Source organism: Lepisosteus platostomus, chromosome 23, assembly GCF_059453375.1.
Source record: "Lepisosteus platostomus isolate fLepPlt1 chromosome 23, fLepPlt1.hap1, whole genome shotgun sequence".
NCBI classification, from domain to species: domain Eukaryota; kingdom Metazoa; phylum Chordata; class Actinopteri; order Semionotiformes; family Lepisosteidae; genus Lepisosteus; species Lepisosteus platostomus.
The window spans coordinates 10,360,708-10,380,593 of NC_142633.1; the positions used below are offsets into that span (position 1 = coordinate 10,360,708).

Sequence of the window (19,886 nt, forward strand, 5' to 3'; positions counted from 1 at the left end):
ATACAGTGATGATATATACAGTACATCAATATTTAAACATCACATTTTTTACTTAACTATTTCAGTTAGTGTTGGACTCTTGGTGTTGGCTGCAATTTTCTTTAGCATATATAGGGAGGTACGATTGGTTATTTCAAAATACATTTTAAATCTTCTAATCAATTTTAATACAGCTATAAAGATGAATCGCACATTTCTGGAAATATTAAAAATACATGCATCATGTCAGTCCCTGTGATTGGTTGGCATGTTCTTTGCAGCTATTCATACTCTTCTATGGCTGGTGTATGTGACACACTAGCTCTTGAACACAAACATCAGTTTGCTTTCTGCATCTTTCATTTACCTAGAATACAAAATCAGGCTTTTGAAGTGCGTATTATATTGTTACCTTGCTTAGAAATTTTTAACTTCTCATAAATTTAGGAGCTTCCTGTACAAAAAAGTGCTTAATAGTCAGTTCATTATATAGGGTTGTAGCTTCAAGTGTTTTTATACACACTATAACTCTGCTGGTTACTTGAGTTTATTTTCTATTCATTGTTAAGTCTACTGTCACTGTGATCTGTTGAGAGTGAACTCATTGCATGATTTATCATGAAATCATCACTCAGACTAAAAATCAAACCTCATTCATGCAAATCAAAGTTTTTGACTTTGGGAAAATGTGGAAAAGCACTTTTTAATCCTGGTTATGGTACATAGTTCTAAATTTGTGTCTGACCTTCACTCATGCATCCCTTCCGAACAGTTAGTAAACGTGAGGAATGCTGTGTCAGACATGAATACCCTCAGATTTCACATCTGGACCAGCAGAATGCTTCAATCCCACTGTGTTTTCCAGCTGCACCAGCACTACAGGGAATTGGGGTAAATTATAAATAACACTGAAGCCCAGGGAGGATTCATAGAGCCCTTGGAGAATTTGGAAAGAGAGTGCCAGTGTCTCTCTTAAGAGACCATAGAGGCAACAGAGTTTCTTTCCATTTCTACCAATGCTGTTCCCTCTCTGTCACTGTGATTCAGCTTTGCTTCCTCAGCCATCAATCTTTCACTGCTCACAAAGAGATTTCAAATCATAGTGCTGCTGCTGTGTAATTTCTCATCATGTTTTATATGCCTAGGCAATAAAGGACCATCCATTATTCATAAGACTAATATCCTGCATGAACAAAACACACTTCTGGATAGGGGAATACTTCAGCAGTAGAGGTCTGTCACAGGATGTGGGCACAAAGGTCTCAAAGCAGCCAGAATACAAACAACATGAGAAAGACAAGGGATACCACGATATAACACCTTGTTGATCTGCTTGCCTATTTTTGAGCACATTAAACCTGTGACAGACTGATTTCTTTAAGAGTGATCTTTATAAACAAGTACAACTGATCATTAGAACCAACTGAGCTCATCTGTATAATCCTCACATCAGCACGAGACAGACAGATTCAGAGCTTCGGTGCTTTCCTGTGAAATGTGGACTGGTGAGTATCTGTCATTTTCAATAATAACGACAGGGTGTACAGCAGAGCTATCATTGATTGGAGAAGAAATATGGCTCTTGCCGACAGTAATACAAGTTCACAGGTACTTGGCAACCTGTTTATTGCTGTAGTGTCAACACCCATTGGAGGAAATGCATGACCTTCACCAATGTCACGAGGAGTCTACAGACACTAGAGAAGGCAAGACAGCCCAGTTCATTTCTATCAGTAGTCTCCGTTCTGTCATTAGTGGCCAAGACAGAAAAAACATTTCCACTAAAGTAATAAAAAATAAATGTTCCTCATTTTACTATGTAAGTATCAAATATCCTTTGTCTCTTTATTACAAAAAATGGTTTTAAAACTATTTCTAACATACAGTATACAAGTTCCACATCTCCATCATTAAAAATTACGATGACTACAGTATTTATTTTGTAAGGGGCCAGTGGCACAGAAAAAGATAAGATGCATTTCTGTCGTCATCATAAACAAAAACTGCAGTTTTTAATTAGTCCAGAAAAGTCCTCTAAGTCTTGAAAAGAAGTCTACTTTATGTCACCTAAAAGAATCTAAAGAATATCATACAACAAAAAGATACTTTTTGAAGTCAGAGGTTTTCTGCACACATTTATATTATCAGCACTTATAGAATATATATTAACTATTAAACCAATACCAATCCCTACACTGATTTCAAAGTATGTACAGTAGGCGGTTCATAAATAAGAAAGTGATGCTGCAAATGCTCTCTGAAGTTTATTATCTTTTCAGATAAAAACAGACAGGTACTGTAGGTGAACAACCAACAAGGAAAAAAAAATTCAAAAGAACTAAAAAAACTCAGATCCTTTTCTCCATTATTAAAATGTGGATAATTCCAAATTGTTCCCTCTTTAAAGGGACAATATTCATATTTGCACCTCTCCTATTAATGTGGACCTACTCTATTTTGTAATATTAAGTCTAAATACCAGTCATTTTACAACCCTTTACAAAGAAGTGACTTCAGGCCTTTTGACAACATTAGAGTAATATAGTACATGTTCTCCTAGCTCTTCAGTATTTGCCTTATGTTGTGCCTTTTTGTGCCTTAAGTTAATCTCTATCAGTGTCTCTCAACCTCTGACACAGACAATCTGTAGTCTTCCTCCTCTAGCTCCCCCCTTCCTTTCAGAATACAAACACAGCAGGCTGCACAATATCATGATGTGGCTTTATGGAGAAAAACATTCAGTAGGCAACTGCAATTCCAGGGAGCTCGACAGCCCCCTGCTGTTGTTTTTCCGCTTCTTGAGTTTTCTATGTCATTTTAGCAAACGAGTTTTAATTTTTTTTATTGGGTAAAACTGAAGAAAGTCAAGATGTCACCAAAATATTTGTACATTTTATATGTTCTGCACTCTATCTGCATTTCTTTCGAGTGTAGAGAGAGTGAGTGTTCGCGTGGTGATTTATGTGATATTTTCTATCACTATATTGTGTTAAACATGTGTTTGCTGTTGAAATGCCTCCAGTACAATTACGTTACATAGTATGCCAATGTTGAACATTCACGTGATCTACCTATACTGCAGTAGAGTATTATTGTCAATACTATTGTTTATAGCACAGTGGAAATATAATTCGAGCTCAGAAGACATATTATTGATAGTTCCATGTTGTAGTGGAATCTGATGGTGTATGACTTTTTAATCTGAGTCATAACCACCTTATTTCACTTTGGAATGGACTGCAATCCTTTAAGTAAGGGGGCTTTAGGGGTTTGAGGTGAAATGCAGTACAACTTATTCATGTAAAACGTTTATTACATGAATACAGTAAAGAAGATAGCTCTGATATGATCAGCTCTTTACAGCACATACCCAGTTGCCAATCACCTCAAGCCATGGAGTATGGGGTAGCACATGTGCCTACTTTATTTCTACCTGCTTTTCTACTCCTGTGGTAAATAAGGAGGCACTTATTTACAAAACGAGATGTGAGCGAATGAAACAAACTGCCCAGCCATGTTGTGACAGCCTTCAAAAATCATTAAGCAAGTAACATCTATAGAAGCAAGATGGAATGGCTTCCTCTAGTATATACGTTTTAATATTAATATGCCTTTTTATAATATATTTATTTTATTATATTAAATATATTATATATACACATATATTTATAATATTTATTATTTCTTTGCTAAAACACTTGGCATGCAAAACACAGTGATTAAAGCAGAACAGCGGAATAGTGGGTCATATCGAATGAGATATGTAACAAGTAATGCATTAAATTACAGGAACAAGTAGGCTAAATTTACCACCACTTTAATTGATACAGCATGTTTTAATATCCATTATGATAAAGTGGAAAAGATTTGTCAGTTTCATAAAAAAGATGGGCCAGTTCAAACTTGGCCAGAAAATTACAGCTTCCTGAAAATGTTGGCTTTTAAGATTTAAGATAATCATGTGATTTTACCATAAATAAGAATTGTGTTACTTGGCAGACAAAGTGAAAATGTCATGTACCAATCCGGGTTCACTCATTCTAAGCGACTGATCTGAATTGTTGCTGATGGAAGGGGAGAACAGACATGCATTTATTATCAAAAGATTGTAAAATTAATTTAACATTTGCACTAGATAACTGGTTTTATTTTTTTAACATAATTTACAATTAAAATGAAGTTAGCTAATGAAAGTCAGTCTAGAGAGGCACCCATGCCTTAAAAAAGTATGTCAGAATTTCACTAACATACGCATCAAATCTCCAGTTATTCACTGAAAGCTGCAAATGCAATTTAGATAACTCTACAGAGATTTGAAATTTACAACAGCAAATTAGAGACAGTGTATATTTCCTCAGAAGATTTGTAAATTGGACAACAGCATGAGATCTTGAGTTGTGTTTTCATATTTCACATTCATTTTTGTATGTGTTAAAGGTTAGATAGGCTAGGCATTTTACAGTATGTTAGTCAAGGCAAAAGAAATAAAATAATCACAGAGCTCTGTGTTTTGTACTTTCACTGTTCAATATCATTAGATATCTCTTCTTTGCAGCTTTTTCAATCACAGCAGAGTACAGTACATCACTGCAATTTAATCTGATATAAAAAGGGACAGATTGCATTTAAGAGTTTAACAAGTGGTGCATAAAAAAAGAATGAAAAACAAAATCTTCTATAGTGGACCTTTATGCTATACCCAACTGCATTTTATTATGTACATCAATTCAAAATAGTTAAGTGTAAACAGATGGAGAAACAAAAAGATTTTACCTAAAGCACCTGCACATAATACATCCATATGGCAATGTTTAGTACCTATTAAAAACTTTCAGAAAACTGGAAATTAAAAAACTAAGTGTGTAAATGACTCATGATGAGGGTCTGATAGAAAGTTTTCAGTCTGAACTTAGTGTACTTAACCAGAAAAGTTTTTGATGGCACTTCACATACTGTACAAGTCATACATGGATAGGTCCTTATCATTACTGTTTTTCACCACTTATCCCGACCAAAATGTACTATACATAATAAGCAGGACAGAGTTCGGGTTCTCCAGTCTTTTTAATCAGCCTGTAACAGGCAGAACACTTTGCAGCACTAAACAGGCCAGGGGCCTGTAAAGACCAGTTCTAGTCCTCCATATCTCTCATATTCTATACCAATAAGACTCTTTTCATATTAGACCTGTCATCACACTTTGATACCATGTGGCATGCAAGTGTCAAATGTTCTTAGGATCAGGATGTAAAACAAGTTCTCTGAAGAAGAAATTCTTTCCAGAAAGACTTACAAAAAACCCTCCATAAACAAAGAAGGCATAACCTCATCAAAGGTGTCATACAGTGTACTACTTTCAATTCACAGTTTATTTTCTAAAAATCTCCATGAAGTGATTGGTGATATTTCTGTCATCTTGAGCAGGAACGTCTTGGATACAGTTGCTCAAACCACTTTTACAAGAAGTTTGATTCTCCCTATGGGAAGGAATTCATTTCCTGAAGTATTCAATGTACAGTAGAAACCAGGATAAGCATCGCTGCCCACGAGATACACTTGTGTGTGGTGCAGTTTGCACTAAGCGCATGTGCTTTTTGAAGGGTGTGCTTATCCACATCAAGCCCAATGTCACTGTTTCTTGCTCTGGGACATAAACCGACACACGTGATTACAACAGACTCACCCGCAGGAAGGAGTCCAGGGAGCCGTTCTCCATGAACTCAGTGATGATCATCACTGGGCTGCTCTTGGTCACCACCCCCTCCAGGTGGATGACATTGGGATGGTCGAACTGCCCCATGATGCTGGCCTCACTTAGGAAATCCCGTCGCTGTTTCTCTGTGTATCCGGATTTGAGGGTCTTGATGGCCACTAAGATCTCCCGCTTGCCCGGGAGTTTGAGGTTCCCACTGCACACCTCTCCGAACTCACCTGAGACAAACAGAAGAGGAAATTAACACAGCGCCATGCCAGTGGTTCCAGATGAACAATGTTCCTGACCTTTTCTGTACTACATGCGCTCCGGTTGTGACCAGCATACTGTGCCTTCCAGAATCACTGGGCCAAAAAAGTCAAAACTGCTATTTTTCCTTTCCAAAGAAATCAAAGAATTTTATGGTGGGAATAATTTGAATGATAAGTGCAATATAATTTGTTTTATTCTGGGGGCAATTCCATGCATAGATTTTTTTAATTGTAGAACAAAAATGCTGTATTCTGTATTCTTTTAATAAGTACCTCTTTGGGACAATAGCTGTATGACTTGTGAACCATCAAGCTCACCAATTTCTTTGTGTTATCGTTTGAAATGCTTTGCTCATCAATAAGGATAAGTGAGCCAGCTCCAGAGCCAGCCATGGATGCTCAGGCCATCACTTTTATTACCTCTACCATGCTTCATAGATGAGCTGGTCCTTTGCACCATCTATCGTTCCTTTTTTCCAACACACTTTAACCTTTCCATCACTTTGGTAAAGATTAATCTTGGTCCCATCAGTCCATAAAACTCTCATGGATAGTCTTTGTGGAAATGGCGGAGATAATGTCATAGCCTGGGAGGGCAACGTACCTACATATATTCTGACGTGCTCTCAGTGGCAACTGGTGTGACTGTGCCATTATGTCCCTGACTACTTGATTAATGACAACTCTTAGGTTACTGTCAAAGTCTAGGTATAACATCTTTTACTGACAGGTTTAACTGTAGCTGACAATCTTTCTTGCAGGGCTTGATGCAGCCTGGGATACCTTTAAATCATGCTTAGCTACAATCATTTATAGAAATTGTCTTTATTAGATGCTGCACTGTGGTAGTCAAAACACTTTGTCAGTGACATTGACACTTTGTCACTGGCAGATGTATTATATAAACCTCCCTCTTCCTTTTGTTCGTTCTGTCTTCCTTTATGAACTCCCCTTTTGCATTGGATTGGTTTTTATATTTTGTACTTTCTAAAATAAATTAAAAGAATCCCATCTTCAGAGATCAGATCAGAGAAGGTCTCTACCTTAATTCATAATGGGTCCTCAGTAGCTCAGGAGTTCGATCCTAGAGCTATACAACCACCAACAAATTTGAAAAAAAATTTTTTCACAAGAGTGGGCTGCCATCTTGCTTGGATTACTTTACCTTTTTTTCTTTAGCAAAGTAATAAATCTCAATGTTTATATTTACATATTCCCATGATTTTTGCCTATACAAGCAAGAAAATCTCTCTATTTAGCAGTCATAATCAATTAAACATTTTTCTAGTGCATGGCTAGAATACTGTTGGAGGATGTTGACACCACATAAAATGAAGGCACTCTACAGTACATGTTGAAGGTTATTGGATTCAACTTTTTCCCTATAATTCTGTATGAGTTCAGTTTGATTTGTGTTGGGGCATTTGAGGCATCTATTTGAGCACTTTTAGTACGCCAGTTCCACCTAATTTTCTAAATACAAATTAATATATTACCAACATGAGCTCAATCATTATCTTGTCAAGAGGAATTCAGATTACACTTCCAAAACCGAAAATGATCCATCATGTTACATTACTGCATAAAAATAAAATCCTTTCTGTTCTTTTGTTTTGTCGCAAGTACATTTAAATCTCTATTACAGTCAAAGCCTGTTTTGACACTTAACTCAGTTCTTTGTATCTTTTGAAATGTGAATCGTTTAACTACAATCGTGTTAAAATGAATGAACTTTGGAAAAGCAAGCTGTCTTCTGAACATTTTGTATTTTTTTACTTAACATTTAGTTGTACCTAAAATAAAATGTAGCTTAAAACAGGAAGCTGTTAACTTAATTTGATATATAAATACACAAATTTATGGCAAAGAATTTATGAAAAGTATTGTTTCAAAATGGATTGTACTGCTTCTGCTTATATCTGTGAGGGGTGAAAAAAACTGATCAAACGGTTTCCCTTCGAATACAGTATACCACACAGATTTTTATATTAACTACATTCTCAATATTTAGTCAGGCTGGAAAGGGTATTTACTATATAATTCAGAATTTAAGCTTCAAATTCTCAGATTACCGACACTGTATTTGGTTAGAGAGAATCACTGTACTGTCATGTTTGTGACTGGTTATACCCTGCATATTGCTCCCTTCTGTACAGAAATTGTATTTGTATAGCTTTGCTCTTCATTTGGTAGCTTTTGTATCTTCAACTCTCTTTATCTAACAAAAAAAAGTGAAACCCCAACAAACCACCATATAGCAAGCTATGATTTAAAAAAAAAACAGAGTCCCTGCTAAAAAATAAATAGATGCAACAACCTGGCTTGCCACACATAATGGGGAAAAACACTCTAAATTCTCTTAATGCCCTGAGAAAGACACCTGCTGAGTTCAAACTGAGCAACACAGATGTCAGAACAGTCATGTTCTACAGCAAAGACTGCTGTTTATTATCTTCATTTTGTTGATTCAACTCCAATTAACAAGAGCCATCAGAGTACAGTACACAGACCTTTTCTTCATTTTATTTTCTCACTCTTTTTATCTGCATCTCCAACACACTCCAGCCCAATAAACTTATTTTATTTGTCCCCACGGACATTAATGTAACTTAACAAAGGAAAGTTTCAGGCTGCAATAAAAGCCCTGAGACAGGAGAATAATGTACATCTTGACACAAATTCTTTTCACGTAAACAGAATAGCAAGAAAATAACATATACTGTATATATATATGAAATTATTTCAGAATGTATTTAAATATAGTAAATGCCAACTTTAAAAATGTATTTTTAAAAAGCCATCAATAAAAAAGAATGCATTATTTAAAAAATCTCTACTTTGTGCTGGAATTGTTGTATTCTTTTTAATATAAAACAGTGGCATGAGTGATGCTTCTCACTAGCTGAGTACAGAACATGGTGTTGGAGAGAAATATTCCTGCTCCTTCACAGCAGAGGGCCAGCAGGCCGTGGGCATTCAAGCTTACCTGCTCCGATCACCTGCTCAATCTTCACACAGGAGATGTCAATTTCCTTGGCAAACTCCCTCACTGCCTCATTGGGATCCTCATATGTAAACGGATCGATATAGATCTTCATTCCTGGAGTCACTTGGAAAGAAAAGATGACGATATAATATTTACAGAACTAGCACCCCTACCTGCCTGGGAACCCCAAGAGCGAAACCCACTACTGTAAAAATCTCAACTTGGAGCTGAGGAAAACAGAATAAAAAAATACCATACATGTATATGCTGTATATAATGCAAGATATAACCTGGGAAGTGTAAGGTCTGGAAGGGATGGTTTGTTCTGAAATATGAGGGTTGGAGATTGTGTAGAGTGCAAAAGAAGTCTGCCCAGACAATGCTAGCGTAGTTCACTTTCAGCTATAGGCTAGAACTGGGGGACTGGGGTACAGCCAGGTCTGAGATTAAGGCTGGCAAACCAGGGATATACTATTACTAAACATTGCAAACTGGAAAGCTGAGAAAAGTAGGTGGCACTTTCGAATACAAAGCACTGTGGGTTTCTGGAAAAAGTTATGCATCCATGTTTTTGGGGTGTTGTTGAAGACATGACCTTGTTATATCCCCAACTTTCTGGAGTTGCAGGTATGAAGGGTCGCCTAGTAATTGCATTAGAGGACCAGGACAGGGAACAGCTTACATTTGGGACTGTTTATTCCCCATTGCAGATGCACTCCATATGAGTACAGCCCTCTTCCAAAATGATATCTGCTTGAGGCAGACAGAGCTATGAGAACCAGAAGAAAACGCACAGTGCTTCTGAGTGAGTGGCGATTATCATTGCGTTCTGCTCCAGGAAATAAATTGCTTTTCTTAGGTCTAGATACCAGGTAAATTGGCTTATGATAGCTTTTAAAAGTGTTAAGGGATTTAAGAGTCCCAGTTTATAAACTCCCATTATTCTGTGTCTAAATACCACATTTGGCTCTGGTCTGGAAAACCCACAAAGGGCTGAGTACGTGGTACCATGGGAGCAACAGCTTAGGAAAATCAGAATGGAGATACTGTAAAGTGAAGCAGAAGAAAAGAGCGAAAGAAATGTCATTTTTAAGTAGAGAAAAGAAAAGCCCAACAGGTTACTGGAATATCACAGATAAGTGTAAAAATAATTACCTTTGTTTAAATGTGTTTAATAACAGTGAATATGACAACTGGAAACATACAGTACGGTATGCCAGGTTTGCATTAAGAGTACACAGATCATAATTCTATCCATTCCCTTGGGGCTTGCAAAAATGCAATGCAACTTTATCTGAGACTATCCAAACTCAACAGTTACAGAATTATGTATTCTGGGGGAAAAGAGACAGGGAGATGAGGTGTGTGCACAAATAATAATGACTTGGTTTGGAAAGTATAGAATGAATTTGACCAGATGTAAGGATTGAGCTCCGAGTTCCTTACTCTGGTTTCACATAATATTTCAGGCTGAATGGCAGATGAGGAAGGAACGAATCAAAGCCCTCTACACCGTGCTTGTGTGAAGCTGTGGGGATGATATTAATAGCTGGTAATGGCCTCTGTCCAGCCGGGTTAACCTTCTCTGCCCTCTCGCAGAAATGAGTTTTGTAAATACAGCATTTACTGCAATCTGATACTATTGATTAAACTATATAAAAGCTGTCTAAATTGATAAGCAAGGCAACAGAAATAAGCTCCTGGTAGAAATGCATCTCTGCATCAGATTTCCCAGGCTGAACAGGAGAAATGATAAGACATAATCCCTTTGACAGACAGAACCCCTTTAACTGTGCTGTGGTTGCATCAGCCCTGTGTTTTTACAAATGACAATCTGTTTTTGAGAAAAATAATTCAGAATTTAAATTGGTCTTACACATTTATGAACTCCTAAAATGTGTATACTGTATAATGAAACAATATTACTTTTACCTGATGAAAAAAATAAATGCCTTTGTTTTTCATGCTGTTTCATTTCAATGGGGCCATTGAAAATCCCTTAATTAAGAGCAAAAATAATTTACAGAAAGAATACTGTTCTGTATGCTGCAAGAATTGTTTTTTTTTTTCTACTGCAAGGAGACAATAATAAAAGGTTCATTATTGGGGCCTTGAACTTTAATCATATTTCTTGGATAATCCTTATCAAAACCCCAGACTACAAGAACAATAGCAAAAATGAAAATGTCTTCTTTCTGAGTAAAAACAGTGATGAGGTTTTTATTTCTTCTAGTGAACTCACAACAAATTTAAAAGTGGCTGGTATGAGACTGAAAACAAATCGGTCTGGTTAATTTGTGTTGAAGGAAAGGGTGGACGGTGGCACTGCAAACACTGTAATTTGTAGCTGTTTTCTTTTCAAAGGTGCTGTATGTTACACAGAACTATTTATCTTTCCTATTTGGAAACGCCAATAAAATGGCTTTGTGGTAGCTGGAAGTGGAAGCATTTTGCACTTTTTTTTTCCCAAACATGATTCATAAAACATAAATATACAGATGATTTACAACAACAAATAAAAAGGGAATGTGGAATAAAACAGCTGGTAACTACAAGGGCTTAATGTCTAATGAGTAGTAAGTAAGTAGTGTAAGAAAGGTCCTAGAGAAAAAAAAGGAAATCACATTTTTGCAAGCAGAGGTTTAAAGTGAAGGGATGCATGCTACTCACTGTGGCCACTGGTGTAGTGCTGCAGTTTGTCCGTATACTCAGAATCTGCCCTTTCAAAGCCCCTCCTCCTAGGTTAAAAAACAATCACCTATAAAACTGCAGAAGAGATGTCTCACACCATGCTACAGTAAACCAGCCACTGGAATTCCACTGACAGCTCTACATTGAAACCTTCTTCCTGTCAAACAGTCATTCTGTCTCTGTAACAGATGACTACCTAGCCCAGACAACACGCAACTTTTGAAAGGTGTGCACGAGGTCGACTGAGCAAACAGAAAGTTGAGGAACCTATCAGTGCTGCACCAATGACTTATTCACACCCCCCAGCAACGCGAACGAGAGGAGATAATTAGAATGGAAAGAAATTAATGAAACATCTGCAGAGAAACCTAATATAACATTATTCATGAATTTATTAATTCAGTGATAAAATGAGGAGAGCTCCTAATGAAACAAGTTTTAAACCTACTAAGGGAACAAAGGTCTAAACTGAACAATGTAGAGTATCAATATTTTCTATCCAGTAGTTCTCTATCCTGGAGGGACACCATACATTCTGGATTTTGTTCCAGTTGAGCTCTTAATTATTGACTAACTGTAAATGAACTATAATTAATTGCTAAAAGTAATCCAAATGCTTGCTTAATTACACCTTTTTATTATATATTATGCTACTGAAGGTCACTTATTAAAGATTTAAGACCTAATTGGATAAATCGCTTTCTAAGGTTGACTATGATTAGTAGCAAGTGGGGGGTGCATTTGAAAGCCTATAAGTAATTGTTGCTTAAGAATCACTTCTCTACAATGAAGATAAAAGAGGAGGAGACAGAATGACCCACCGATTGCAGACAATGATGATGACCACAACGGCGATAAGGAAGACCAGTCCGGCTGCAGCCGAACCGATGATGAGGGGCAGCTTCTCTTGAAGGCTTGTCTTGTACTCCTCTGGAAAGAGACACAACACAGTGTCACCTCAGAGGCAGCAAGCACAGACATGGATTTACATGATTACTGCACAGCAAAAAACAGAAATCATCTGTAAACAGAAAAACAATGGGACGACCCTCCCCCAAAAAAGTTGTGCACGGCTAAATATTACATTACCTAAAGCTATATACTGTAATTCCCTTATGTTGTAGATGTTTTGGACTGCAACAAAACCCAATGACAGTAAGATGCTGCCTATCTGAAAGTTGATTTGGTTCCATGGACGATACTGTATTTAATATATTAAGTTTTTTTCTACTTACCTTCCTTCCTATCTATTTAAAACATTTAAAATTCCATGTGCGATTAGTTGCATAATCAATAATTCTAAAATATAACCGCTGAAGTCAAAAGAGTGAAAAAGTCAACATTAACAACTTCAATTACAAACATTTTAAACCAGATGCAATGTAAACAGTTTTCTAATGATCGATAACTATATAATGTTTTTGCCAAGGTCATTTATCAATATTTCAATATTTACTATGAAATCATATTCTCTCGGGTTGTTATTACATCTTTCAGAATTATGGGCTCTTTTCTCTTTGTAACATGGCTGGACAGAACACAAATAATGATCATTGATGTCCTCATTAATTTTCTTCTGCGGGGCTTGAAATGCGCTGATAGATTTGTATCCCTTGAAACAGAAGATGACTATTTTCCACACATAATTACAAAATGAAATCAATACCTCCTCACTGCCAGTGACTTAGGCAATTGAGGGAGAAGGAGGAAATGTGGTTGACTATTTAGAGAAACAGAACCAGGTCCATGGGGCACTGTGGCTTTTATTTGAAAAGACTGAGAGGCAGCTTTGCTTTCTACTTAAAACAAGGGGGTTTGAGGCACATGGGCATAAAACATACCGTAAGCAATAGCATGATACATGATACAGTCAGGGGTAAAGCACAGATGAGGTGGTGCCGAGTAGGCATTAAGAAGTAAAAGATGCATATTAAAGCATAATCGAATGATGAGATTGTAGGGACTAAGAGAAGGATTTCATCTAGCAGTTAAAGGCATGAGTTACAGGCGTGATTAAGAGTTCTTTATCAAACCTGCCCCCTGGCTGGCTGTCGTCCTAAGGAGCCTTTCCTAAATTTTTATCAGTGGTTGCCCTAAAAAGCACTTGCAGTTAGAAGTTATTCAGAAATTTGGTTTTGTAAGTTCTCACCTACTGGACATGAACCTAAGAGGCTGGAACCATTAGATCCCTCAACTGGGTCATAATGCAAAAGGCAGTTATTATTCAAGGATTGGGAGGAAGCCTGAAACTTGACTTTAGTGTGTGCTGGGAAAAACCAAAGCAGTGGCCAGAGGAAATGAGAAGTTCTGTGCCACCAAACACCTAATCTCAGTGGGCTTTGCTGGATGCCATTAGGTGTCAAAGCAGAATAGTGTAGGGATAACGAAGTCTGAACTAGAGTCTGCAGGAAATGACAGTTGCCTGTGCCTGTCAGCAGTTATGAGATTTCCAGTCTATTTATAATAGGGAACAGACAGGCTTCCTCAGAAGGCCTGATGGATGGTTCCACTTGCGATTTTACATCTTGAGGCACGAGTCACAATCTTGCAGTAGCTGGAGCATATGGGAGGCTCATGAGCAAGCACATATTTGGCAGACGGAAGGAGACTGTTTTGATCTGCTCCTCCAGACCTCCTGCCCTGGACAGAAGGCTTGGGAAGAAAGGATCTGGGCCACGAACAAACTGCCCCTGAGCAACTGACTTGTGAGCACTGTCAAAGTGATATAATTAAAACATTTCGAGTGCACTGTTCTGGAAAGGTGGGTCAGCCTAGTCGAAACGGGTTTGGCTGGCACTGAAGTTTGAGAGCTGAGCCACAAAATGCGGACTGGTGCCAGGCAATTATGTCATCAGTTGGCACAGGGGAATTTCTTCTATACTGCTTTGAGCAAGAACTTTGTAGGCAAAAGCGTTTCAAGCACCTCAGAGGAAACTTTATACACTATATTGAGTTTATGATATTAAATGTTTTTGTAGGTGCTGAAAAGAACACACTACTGGCTTTAAATGAGTTGTTTTTTTTTAAAGAAAAATCTAAACTCTCTGTTGCCATTAACTGCCGGTCCATCTTCTCTAATCCTATTCTGGATACAAGTCCTAGCACCGTTTCTTAAAGGAGATGGTAAATCCAATCTGTGATGTCTAGGTTTATTCTTGGGAGTTCTACATCCCGTGTTCTTGTCATCGAGTGCTTTCCATTTTTTTGCCTGTCATCATAGTTTTCAGAGGAGAAGGCTTTGAAAAGAGATCAGGCTAATTATATCCCTGAGCGATACAGGTAATGAGACGTTTAGATAAAGCCTGGGTCCGTGCTCTTGCATTAGTTTTGCTACTTTTAGATTCCTGCCTACAGGTATTCTTATCATCGGAGATTAGGTCATTTTTAATCTGATCATTGGCTAACAGGATGTCTTGCTTTATAATCCAAAACCTCACAGTCCTATAGTATGCTTACAGCATATAAAATGTAAAGCTGTAAACCTAATAGATACCTTCGGTATGTGGACAGAGAAAGAAATTGGGAGGAAGGGACAGAAATCCTTGATACTATATAGATATACATTTCTATACATACATTATAGTTCTACAAGTGTAGACAAAAATGTGAATATACTATAAAATACACAGTAAAAAATATAGTAGAAATATGATATTATATACTGCATATGTACTGTATATAGCAGTCTTAAAGCAGGAAATATTATTTTACCTGTACAAAAATGCAAATATTTAATATCAGCCATGGGCAGAAAATAATGTATTTGTAATACTTCTTCATTTTAAAACATTCCAGGTTTTATTGTTAACCAAATTTTCCTCAGAAAAGCAGTCTTCTGCAAATCGGATGAATGTGTGACATCCTGAATAGCAGTGGATACTGGCTGCAAGTAATTTTTTTTTTTTCAATTGCTGATGGCTTATCTCAGAATTCAGCTCAAGCCTGAAACGGAAATGACAGGTGGGATCAGCTTGCTCATTACATACCCTATTCACTCCTGAAAGGAGGTGTTCCATTTCATTATACTGAGTGGAGCATACAAATGTTACCCAAACAATGTAATTATAACATATATTAAGAAGAGTAACAGAGGTGGAATATGGACTGGAATACTAATGTGAGTTCTCACTGTAAAACTGGAGAAGGACAGTGAGAGCCGGAGAATTGCTGAATGCGTGAGTTCTGTTGTTGTGGTGCCTGGAACTCTGGGCCTCACCTTCAGTCATGGTCTGGAAGTACATCTTGCCACTGTACCGTCCAAAGCCTGCCACTGTCCGTGCCCGTACTTGGAACACGTAGATGGTCCCCGGTTTGAGCCCACGGATGACTGCTGTGTTCGTCTGACTTCTCACTGTCGAGGAGTTATACTCACTCTGGTCCTGAAGCACAGCAACAAAGAGCAACACTTCAGAGTGAGCCACCCCAAAGCTCCCCAGACAGAAAACTGACATGCAGCCTATCATGAGATTGATGTTGTCCCACAAGCTAACTTTTCTGTGTGTGGTATCATGTTCTACCCCTGGGGTAGCTGAAGAACACTTCACCACTGTTGATAAACCCTGGACGTCATCGTGAAATGACCTGCGAATAAATACAGCACGCGCTCTTCGTACGTTCAGTAAAGGTATGTGCCCATAAGCCCATTTGAAAAAGTGAGGATGGCGTAAGAAAGAGCCATTAAAAAAGGCTCTGTTTGCAATAAATCCAAATAGTAGCATTACAGGATTTCCTGAACATTTTAGTTAATTTAGCACATCCTCTTCAAAAGCAGCCCATAGAAAACGAGACTATAATTGCAATGGGCATTTTTCTTTGTTAACAACAAAATCAATTTCTGTGATAAAGCTTTACATAGTCATCCCATGAATGAATGGACTCCTCTGGCCCTGATTCCCCCCTCCGAAACTGCGGTTTGACTGGCACCAGCTTTTTCACCACTAATAACCTGCTGTGCAATTCCATGGTGGTGTAACCCGCCATTTGGATAAATCATCATTTCCAAGTTTGTTGTTGAACTTACATGCTTTTTTTCTTCTCGAAAATGTACCAGTGATTGCAATGTTGTTTTTGGTGGGTTTGAATAGCTACAGTATGATTCAAAGTGCTTCAAGGTGTTTATCAACATACTGTACATCGAAAGCAAGCCCAGTGGTATCTTTAGAAGGTCCTTTGCTTAACTGTTACAGCAGGGTTTGTAAAGAAGACATTTGCAATGCCTTGGCAGCTTGTGTTTTGTATATTTTCAGATGCATGAATGCAAATGTCTGTTTAACACTGATGTTAAATATAAACGGGACTGGGACTCTATCCAATTTTGCGATTATCACTGGGGTTTAGGCTTTCTTGATATAGATATTAACTGTTTGGTCAGGTTTGTGCTATTTTATTGGAGACTGGATTTCCTTAGAAGGAAGCCTTCTATGTTTGCTTAGCTCGTGAACAAGGTGGATGGTGTTTCATGGGGAGGCTTTATAATAGAAAAAAATCAGAATTATTTTGCTTTAATAGATATAATTTCATAAAGAATAACTGCAATATGTAAGGGCTGCATTATGAAGAGTCCAATACTGTATAATAGAGACACACTCTACAGTCACAGTTTAGCTCTCTGCTGTAGCAGTCAATAAATAATCTATTAATGTGTGCAATAAGTAGCTATAACAATTTTAGTTAATAGTTAAACAGCTACCACCGGCTGTTGACCTTTGCTATCTAGGAAGCACCAGAGGGAGAAGGGAGTGAGAAGGAACTGGCCGATGAGGATGTAGAAGTTTTTTTTTCTCGGGAAGCTCAAATGGATGTTAATTCAGCTTTTCTGAAAGTTTGGAGAGAGACTTGTCTTTTTATGCCAGTAAGCTGCCGAGCTCCCTGACTACTAACAGACAGAGAAAATAAATGCAATCAGAGCTTGGACAGAGCTAGGCTTTTGGAGTTCTTCATTTTGTAAAATAAAGAGCATAATATTGGACCCTACGGGTGCATTTTTGTGTCTTATTACTGAGATTTGCCTATTAAAAGATTGCTGCTAAGGCACACCTCCCCAAGGTGTGTCAACAGTATATCTCTACAGTATATGTATGTAGAAACATGTAAGTCTATATTGTATGTCCACATACTGCATGTACTGTACATGAAAACATGACATACTGAATGGCTGGATATTCTGCCTATTCTTGAAAATTAAAGTTTCATTTTTTTCAAGAAATTAATTACATTTGTGTGATAATATTACATTTCAAACCAGATTACAAAATGCTTGAAAAAATGTCCAGTGTTTAACTATGTTATCTTCTAATGAAAAATGTAACAAATCAAATGGTAGATTACTTTATTAAATGTTTAATCTGGAAAGTTAAGTTCACAGTCCCCATCTACTGTGTTGAAGTACAATGGACATTGATGGAAATTAATCTCTTTTCTGTGCAGACTGTAATAATATTTCAATACAATCTCAACACAACCCAACAATTTTCCATAAAGCTATCATGAAGTACTTTTCAACAAGCTGCTCACTTCAGCCTGTCATTCAGTAAACACAGAGAAGCTGCTCTAGCAGCCTGGTTGACAAATGTAATGACAAGACATCCTCCTCTGTGTCTGGGAGTGGCACTATGCTCAGGACAGCTGGCTGAGGATCATGTGCCAGAGATGTACAGGATGTGCCTGTCTGAGTGGATCGTTCAGAGCCCATGTGGAGTTCCTTTTTTCCTCAAACACTCAAATCACCAGAGCTAAAATACCACAGAGGCTTTGTCGCAGGTCAAAACATTTCAAGTCATCAGGGATTTTCTTCATCCGCAAAAACAGAACACACCTTTGTCTTTAACTGCGTACACAAAATTAATTGAGTTGCACTGAAGTCAAAATCTTTTGTATCAAATGTCCACAAACCAATTGAATTTAATAGTCCCATCAGGACCTGTAGTAGATTTGGTTTTCTTTTCCAAACGCTTGTGTCCAAAACTGTAAGCATTAGGTCTACTGTACAACAGTTAGTCTAGAAACACATACAGTATGTATGATATTTCTTTGTATTTTCAAGTATAAATAGGTTTTATAAGCGATATGTTTGTCCTGGTGTGAGCGCGTCTCATTCTGTGTGCATCCTGTGAAGGACTGGTGTCCTGTCCAGGGTTTACTCCGCTGCCTGTTTCTTGCCAGCATAACAGGCTCTGGCTCCCCAGCAACCCTGTACTGGATGGAGTGGTTAGAAAATAGATGGACAGATAGTATTGAAACTGTATAACCTCTTTCTCAAGATAGCAATGCACAAAATATAGTCTTTTGTGCAGCTTCGCCATCTTTTTTTAAAGCCCTTCCCTGTCCACACTAGAAAAATACGGCAAAACAAGAGCAGTTTCGGGTACTGTAAAATTCAACCATTAACATCTTTGTACCCTTGTAGAGAGAGAAATCCTACCTTTTCATAGTACTGAAGTTCATAGTCCAGAATGACCCCATTGGGCTGGTCCGGTTGCGACCATGACAGCGTGATGCTATCCACTGTCCGACTGACCTGGTGCATGATGGACACCGCAGATGGAGCTGTAGGGAGAAAGGGAAAGGGAAGGGAAGACACAGAAGATGTGAAAATGATCATAAAAGGAAAATATAAGCAAAACAGAGAGTGCGAAGAATACTGTACAGAAAAATGAAAAAAAAACTGCGGTTGTAGGAAAGAGTGTGAAGAGACCCAGATGTCTATAATTTAGCGTAGAAGTCACTGCAGCTATTAAAAGCTCAGGCAACTTGTGCACAATAACTTTTTTATGCGTGTTTATAATTTCGGCATTACTAAGGGTGTCTGGGAAACATTAACACTAACAAAACTTAAGTCTGACATTCCACAGTTGGATTTCCAGTAACATCACATGTAGAGGTTTCTATGTAACACAATCAACCAAAGGCCGCAAACTCAGAGGGAGAAATCAATCACACACAGAAAGCTTACAAAGACAAGCATGAACGTTACACATATGGCTTTGTCATAGCTGGGCTTTCAAGCTGTGGGATAGCACCACAATGGCATTACATACGATCCTCCACACTCTATCAAGGAATGTGAAATTGTGTGTTTGCCACAAACTCATTTACTGTACTCTAGTTTTCTAGTCTTACTAAAATCCTTTCCAGTATAACTCGTAGGTTGGCACTGCATTTTATGAAACCCTCTTTAACTGCAGTACAACACACATCATTAGAACAAAATGAGAAATAAATGCAGCAGTTATTTTGTTACGTGACTCCTGAAAAATGTTAATGTGGC

At 37.7% G+C, this 19,886-nt stretch overlaps 1 protein-coding gene across 4 annotated transcripts in view; it reads right to left on the reverse strand.

The window, feature by feature from the left end:
- LOC148642018 (ephrin type-B receptor 2) overlaps positions 1-19,886 on the reverse strand; it is a 201,596-nt gene that overhangs the window by 20,663 nt on the left and 161,047 nt on the right. The window contains exons 6-11 of one of the 4 annotated variants that reach the window (XM_088616782.1): positions 19,041-19,165; positions 15,837-15,999; positions 12,442-12,550; positions 11,600-11,664; positions 8,930-9,043; positions 5,663-5,910 (exon numbers count right to left, since the gene is read on the reverse strand). In XM_088616782.1, coding sequence (XP_088472908.1) covers positions 5,663-5,910; positions 8,930-9,043; positions 11,600-11,664; positions 12,442-12,550; positions 15,837-15,999; positions 19,041-19,165 — 824 coding nt within the window. Of the gene's footprint in view, positions 1-5,662; positions 5,911-8,929; positions 9,053-11,599; positions 11,668-12,441; positions 12,551-15,836; positions 16,000-19,040; positions 19,166-19,886 lie in introns of all 4 variants that reach the window. The other 3 variants (XM_088616780.1, XM_088616781.1, XM_088616779.1) reach the window with 3 other exon arrangements.